Source organism: Elephantulus edwardii, unplaced genomic scaffold, assembly GCF_000299155.1.
Source record: "Elephantulus edwardii isolate Elephantulus edwardi_28Jun2011 unplaced genomic scaffold, EleEdw1.0 scaffold00067, whole genome shotgun sequence".
Taxonomy (NCBI): domain Eukaryota; kingdom Metazoa; phylum Chordata; class Mammalia; order Macroscelidea; family Macroscelididae; genus Elephantulus; species Elephantulus edwardii.
The window spans coordinates 2,995,759-3,003,414 of NW_006399817.1; the positions used below are offsets into that span (position 1 = coordinate 2,995,759).

Below are 7,656 nucleotides of genomic sequence, written 5' to 3' on the forward strand. Positions count from 1 at the left end.
ACACATCGTACACCGCACGTGAACACCCCGTGCACGGCACGAGAACACCCTGTGTGAACACTCCGTGAAAGACACGTGAACACCCCCTCCCCCGTACGTGAACACCCCGTGTGAACACCCCATGCCTGGCACGTGAACGCCCGGTGTGAACACCTCGTGCCCAGCACGTGAACAACCCGTCCCTGGTACGTGAACAACCCGTGTGAACACCTCGTGCCCGGCACTTGAACACCCATGTGAAAACCCAGTGCCCGACACGTGAACACACCATTTCAGCACGTGAACACCCCGTGCCCGGCACGAGAACACACCGTGCCTGGCACGTGAACACCACATGCCCGGCACGTAAACACCCTCTGCCCGGCACGTGAACAACCGTGTGAACACCCGGTGCGAGGCACGTGAACAGCCGGTGCCAGGCACGTGAACACCCGTGTGAAAACCCGGTGCCCGACACGTGAACACCCGGTGGCCGGCACGTGAACACCCGGTGTCTGTCACATGAACACACGGTGCACGGCACATGAACAGCCCGTGCCCGGCATGTGAGCACCCCGTACCAGGCAAGTGAGCACCCCATGTGATCACCCCGTGCCAGGCACTTGAGCACCCCGTGTGAATACCCCGTGCCCGGCACGTGAACAACCGTGTGAATACCTGATGCCAAGCACGTAAAAACCCGGTGCCCGGCACGTGAACACCCCGTGTCTTGCACGTGAATACCCGGTGCCCAGCACGTGAACACCACGTGCTCAGCACGTGAACACCTCGTGCCCGGCACGTGAACACCCCGCACCCGGCACATGAACACCCTGTGTGAACACCCCGTGCCCGGCACGTGAACACCCTGAGACCGGCACATGAACACCCCGAGCCCGGCACGTGAACAGCCTGTGTGAATACCCCGTGCCTGGCACGTGAGCACCCCAAACCCGACACGGGAATACCCCGTGCCCGGCACGGGAACACCCCGTTTGAACACCCCGTGCCCGGCACGGGAACATCCCATGTGAACATCCCGTGCCCGGCACATGAACACAGTGTGAGAAGACTTGGTGCAAGGCACGTGATGACCCCATCCCCCCACGTGAATACCCCGTGTGAACACCCCGTGCCCGGCACGGGAACACCCCGTTTGAACTTCCCGTGCCTGGCACGTGAACACCCTGTATGAACACCCCGTGCCCGGCACGTGAACACCCCGCACCCGGCACGTAAGCACCCCGTGCCCAGCAGGTGAGCACCCCGCGCCCGGCAGGTGAGCACACCGTGCCAGGCTCGTGATCACCCCGCGCCCGGCACGTGAGCACCCCGCGTCCGACACGTGAGAATGCCACGCCCGGCACGTGAGCACCCCGCGCCTGGCACGTGAGCACCCGGTGCCCGCCACGTGAGCTCCCGGTGCCCGGCACGTGAGCACCCCGTGCCCAGTACGTGAGCACCCCGAATGAAGACCCGGTGCCTGGCAAGTGAACACCCTGTCCCCGGCACGTGAACACCCCGTGCCCGGCAAGTGAACACTCCATTTGAACACGTCGTACACCGCACGTGAACACCCCGTGCACGGCACGAGAACACCCTGTGTGAACACTCAGTGAAAGGCACGTGAACACCCCCTCCCCTGTACGTGAACACCCCGTGTGAACACCCCATGCCTGGCACGTGAACACCTGGTGTGAACACCTCGTGCCCAGCACGTGAACACCCCATCCCTGGCACGTGAACAACCCGTGTGAACACCTCGTGTCCGGCACTTGAACACCCGTGTGAAAACCCAGTGCCCGGCACGTGAACACACCATTTCAGCACGTGAACACCCGTGCCCGGCACGAGAACACACCGTGCCCGGCACGTAAACACCCTGTGCCAGGCACGTGAACAACCGTGTGAACACCCGGTGCGAGGCACGTGAACAGCCGGTGGCCGGCACGTAGACACCCGTGTGAAAACCCGGTGCCCGACACGTGAACACCCGGTGGCCTGCACGTGAACACGCGGTGCCCGGCACGTGAACACCCTGTGTCTGTCACGTGAACACCCGGTGCACGGCACGTGAACAGCCCATGCCCGGCACGTGAGCACCCCGTGCTGGACACGTGAGCACCCCGTGTGAACACCCCGTGCCCGGCACGTGAACACCCCGTGCCCGGCACATGAACATCCCATGCCCAACACGTGAACATCCCATTAGAACACCCCGTGCACGGCACGTAAGCACCCCGTGCCCGACATGCGAGCACCTAGTCCCCGACAGGTGAGCAACGCGTGCCTGGCACGTGAGAGCCCAGTGCCCGGCACGTGACTACCCCGTACCCGCCACGTGAGCACCTAGTGCCCGGCACGTGAACGTGAATTGACCCCTGAAATACATTCATCAACTTCATATAGAATCACGGTATAGTGCTCAGAAATACAGAAAATCATGTGGTTTTTTATTCTCTTATTTCATTAAGATTTATATATGGATCGGAGTTGATGGAAGTGTATGAATGTGTTCCTGACACGTGAACCCCACGTGCCAGGCTCGTGAACACCCCGTGTGAACACCCCGTGCCCGGCACGTGAGCACCCGTGGGAACACCCGGTGCCCGGCAATTGACCACCCGGTGCCCGCCACGTGAACACCCAATGCCCGGCACGTGAACACCCAATGCCCGGCACGTGAGCACCCCGTGCCCGGTACGTGAACACCCGTGGGAACACCCGGTGCCCGGCAATTGACCACCCGGTGCCCGCCACGTGAACACCCAATGCCCGGCACGTGAACACCCCGTGCCCGACATGAAAGCACCTAGTGCCCGACAGGTGAGCACCCTGTGTGAACACTCCGTGAAAGGCATGTGAACACCACCTCCCCCGTACGTGAACACCCCGTGTGAACACCCCATGCCCGGCACGTGAACACCCGGTGTGAACACCTCGTGCCCAGCACTTGAACACCCATGTGAAAACCCGGTGCCCAGCACGTGAACACCCCGTATCTGGCACGTGAACTCCCCGTGCCTGGCACGAGAACACACCGTGCCCGGCACGTGAACACCACATGCCCGGCACGTAAACACCCTGTGCCCGGCACGTGAACAACCGTGTGAACACCCGGTGCCCGGCAAGTGAACACCCCGTGCACGGCACGTAAGCACCCCGTGCCCGACATGCGAGCACCTAGTCCCCGACAGGTGAGCAACGCGTGCCTGGCACGTGAGAGCCCAGTGCCCGGCACGTGAGCAACCCGTGCTCGGCACGTGAACGTGAATTGACCCCTGAAATACATTAATCAACTTCATATAGAATCACAGTATAGTGCTCAGAAATACAGAAAATCATGTGGTTTTTTATTTTCTTAGTTCATTAAGATTTATATATGGATCGGAGGTGATGGAAGTGTATGAATGCGTTCCTGACACTTGAACCCCCCGAGCCGGGTACATGAACCTCACGTGCCAGGCACGTGAACACTCTGTGTGAACACCCCGTGCCCGGCACGTGAACATCCCGTGTGAACACCCCATTCCCGGCACATGAACACCCCGTATCTGGCACGTGAATACCCCGTGTGAACACCTCGTGCCCGGCACGTAAACACCCCGTCCTCGTCACATGAAAACCCCGTGTGAACACCCCGTGCCCGGCAGGTGAACACCCGTGTGTAAACCCCGTGAACGGCACGTGAACACCCCGTGCCCGGCACGTGAACATCCCGTCCCGGCACGTGAACACACGGTACCCGGCACGTGACCACACGTTGCCTGGTACGTGAACACCGCATGCCCGGAACATGAATACCCGGTGCCCGGCACGTGAACACCCCGTGCCCAGCACCTGAACACTCGGTGCCCGGCACGTGAACACCCCGTACCCGCCACGTGAGCACCTAGTGCCTGGCACGTGTGCAACCGGTGCCCAGCCCGTGAACGTGAATTGACCTCTGAAATACATTCATCAACTTCATATAGAATCACGGTATAGTGCTCAGAAATACATAAAATCATGTGGTTTTTTATTCTCTTAGTTCATTAAGATTTATATATGGATCGGAGTTGATGGAAGTGTATGAATGCGTTCCTGACACATGAACCCCCCGAGCCGGGCACGTGAACCCCACGTGCCAAGCACGTGAACACCCCGTGTGAACACCCCATGCCCGGCACGTGAACACCCCGTGCCCGGCACATGAACACCCCGTACATGGCACGTGAACGCCCCGTGTGAGCACATCGTGCCCGGCATGTAAACACCCCGTCCTCGTCACATGAAAACCCCGTGTGAACACCCCGTGCCCGGCAGGCGAACACCCATGTGTAAACCCTGTGAATGGCACATGAACACCCCGTGCCCGGCACATGAACACCGCGTACACGGCATGTGAACACATGGTGCCCGGCACGTGAACACCCTGAGCCCGGCACATGAACACCCCGAGCCCGGCACGTGAACAGCCCGTGTGAATACCCCGTGCCTGGCACGTGAGCACCCCGGACCCGACATGGTAATACCCCGTGCCCGGCACGGGAACACCCCGTTTGAACACCCCGTCCCCAGCACGGGAACATCCCATGTGAACATCCCATGCCCGGCACGTGAACACAGTGTGAGAAGACTTCGTGCAAGGTACGTGATGACCCCATCCCCCCACGTGAATACCCCATGTGAACACCCCAGGCCCGGCACGGGAACACCCTGTTTGAACACCCCGTGCCCGGCACGGGAACATCCCATGTGAACATCCCGTGCCCGGCACGTGAACACCCTGTGTGAACACCTCGTGCTCGGCACGTGAGCACCCCGCGCCCGGCAGGTGAGCACCCCGCGCCCGGCTCGTGAGCACCCCACGCCCGGCACGTGAGCACCCCGCGCCCGGCACGTGAGAACCCCGCACCCGGCACGTGAGCACCCGGTGCCCGCCACGTGAGCTCCCGGTGCCCGGCACGTGAGCTCCCAGTGCCCGGCACGTGAGCACCACGTGTGAACACCCGGGGCCCGGCACGTGATCACCCGGTGCCCAGCACGTGAACATCCGGTGCCCGGCAAGTGAACACAGTTTGAGAAGACTTCGTGCAAGGCACGTGATGACCCCATCCCCCCACGTGAATACCCCGTGTGAACACCCCAGGCCCGGCACGTGAACACCCCGTTCCCGGCACGGGAACACCCCATTTGAACACCCCGTGCCCGGCACAGGAACATCCCATGTGAACATCCCGTGCCCGGCACGTGAACAACCTGTGTGAACACCCCGTGCTCGGCACGTGAACACCCCGCGCCCGGCAGGTGAGCACCCCGCGCCTGGCTCGTGAGCACCCCACGCCCGGCACGTGAGAAGGCCGCGCCCGGCACGTGAGAGCCCCGCGCCCGGCACCTGAGCACCCGGTGCCCGCCACGTGAGCTCCCGGTGCCCGGCACGTGAGCTCCCGGTGCCTGGCACGTGAGCACCCCGTGTGAACACCCGGGGCCCGGCACGTGAACACCTGGTGTGAACACCTCGTGCCCAGCACGTGGACACCCCGTCCCTGGCACGTCAACAACCCGTGTGAACACCTCGTGCCCGGCACTTGAACACCCATGTGAAAACCCGGTGCCCGGCACGTGAACACACCATTTCCGGCACGTGAACACCCCGTGCCCGGCACGAGAACACACCGTGCCCGACACGTGAACACCACATGCCCGGCACGTGAACAACCGTGTGAACACCCGGTGCGAGGCACGTGAACAGCCGGTGTCTGGCACGTAAACACCCGTGTGAAAACTCGGTGCCCAACACGTGAACACCTGGTGGCCGGCACGTGAACACCCGGTATCTGTCACGTGAACACCCGGTGCACGGCACGTGAACAGCCCGTGCCCGGCACGTGAGCACCCCGTGCCAGGCACGTGAGCACCCCGTGTGAACACCCCGTGCCCAGCACGTGAACACCCTGTGTGAACACCCGTGTGAACACCCCACGCCCGGCACGTGAGCACCCTGTGCCCGGCACGTGAGCACCCCGTGTAAACACCCCGTGCCCGACACGTGAACACCCCGCGCCCGGCACGTGAGCACCCCGTGCCCGTCACGGGAACACCCTGTGTGAGCACCCCGTGCCCGGCACGTAAACACCCGGTGCCCGGCACGTGAACACCCGGTGCCCGGCAAGTGAACACCCCGTATGACCACCCCATGCCCGACACGTGAACACCCTGTGTGAACACCCCGCGCCCGGCACGTGGACATCCGTGTGAACACCCGGTGCGCGGCACATGAGCACCTGGTGCCCGGCACGTGTTCTCCCTGTACCCGTACCCGGCACAAGAGCACCCCGTGCCCGGCACGTAAGCACCCCTTGCCCGGCACAAGAGCACCCCGTGACCGGCACATAAACACCCCTGCCCGGCACGTAAAGACTCCGTGCCCGGCACGTGAACACACCTGTGAACACCGGTGCCCGGCACGTGAACACTCTGTGTGAGGACTCCGTGCAAGGCACGTGATAACCCCATCCCCCGCACGTGAACACCCTGTGTGAACATCCCAGGCCCGGCACATTAACACCCCATACCTGGCACGTGAACACCCCGTGTGAACACCCCGTGCACGGCACGTGAACACCCGGGCCCGGCACGTGAACACACTGTGCCCGGTACGTGAACACCACGTGCCCGGCATGTGAACACCCGTGGGAACACCCGGTGTCCAGCAATTGACCACCCGGTGCCCCCCACGTGAACACCCGATGCCCGGCACGTGAACACCCCGTACACGGCACGTGAGCACCCCGTGTGAACACCCCGTGCCCGGCAAGTGAACACACCGTGCACGGCACGTAAGCACCCCGTGCCCGACATGAGAGCACCTAGTGCCCGACAGGTGAGCACCCTGTGTGAACACTCCGTGAAAGGCATGTGAACACCACCTCCCCCGTACGTGAACACCCCGTGTGAACACCCCATGCCCGGCACGTGAACACCCGGTGTGAACACCTCGTGCCCAGCACGTGAACTCCCCATCCCTGACACGTGAACAACCCGTGTGAACACCTCGTTCCCTGCACTTGAACACCCATGTGAAAACCCGGTGCCCGGCACGTGAACACCCCGTGTCCGGCACGTGAACACCCCATGCCCGGCAAGAGAACACACCATGCCCGGCACGTGAACATCACATACCCGGCACGTAAACATCCTGTCCCCGGCACGTGAACAACCATGTGAACACCCGGTGCCTGGCACGTGACTACTCCGTACCTGCCACATGAGCACCTAGTGCCCGGCACGTGAGCAACCCGTGCCCGGCACATGAACGTGAATTGACCCCTGAAATACATTCATCAACTTCATATAGAATCACAGTATAGTGCTCAAAAATACAGAAAATCATGTGATTTTTTATTCTCTTAGTTCATTAAGATTTACATATGGATCGGAGTTGATGGAAGTGTATGAATGCGTTCCTGACACATGAACCCCCCGAGCCGGGCACGTGAACCCCACGTGCCAGGCACGTGAACGCCCCGTGTGAACACCTCGTGCCCGGCACGTAAACACCTCGTCCTCGTCACATGAAAACCCCGTGTGAACACCCCGTGCCCTGCAGGTGAACACCCGTGTGTAAACCCCGTGAACGGCACATGAACACCCCGTGCCCGGCACGTGAACACCCCGTACCCGGCACGTGACCAC

The 7,656-nt window shown here is 62.2% G+C and overlaps 1 protein-coding gene across 1 annotated transcript in view; it reads right to left on the reverse strand.

The window, feature by feature from the left end:
- Positions 1-2,187: 2,187 nt before the first annotated feature.
- LOC102846392 (taste receptor type 2 member 20-like) overlaps positions 2,188-7,656 on the reverse strand; it is a 28,642-nt gene continuing 23,173 nt past the window's right edge. The window contains exons 3-5 of the mRNA XM_006888465.1: positions 3,021-3,162; positions 2,662-2,791; positions 2,188-2,328 (exon numbers count right to left, since the gene is read on the reverse strand). Coding sequence (XP_006888527.1) covers positions 2,188-2,328; positions 2,662-2,791; positions 3,021-3,162 — 413 coding nt within the window. The remainder of the gene's footprint in view (positions 2,329-2,661; positions 2,792-3,020; positions 3,163-7,656) is intronic.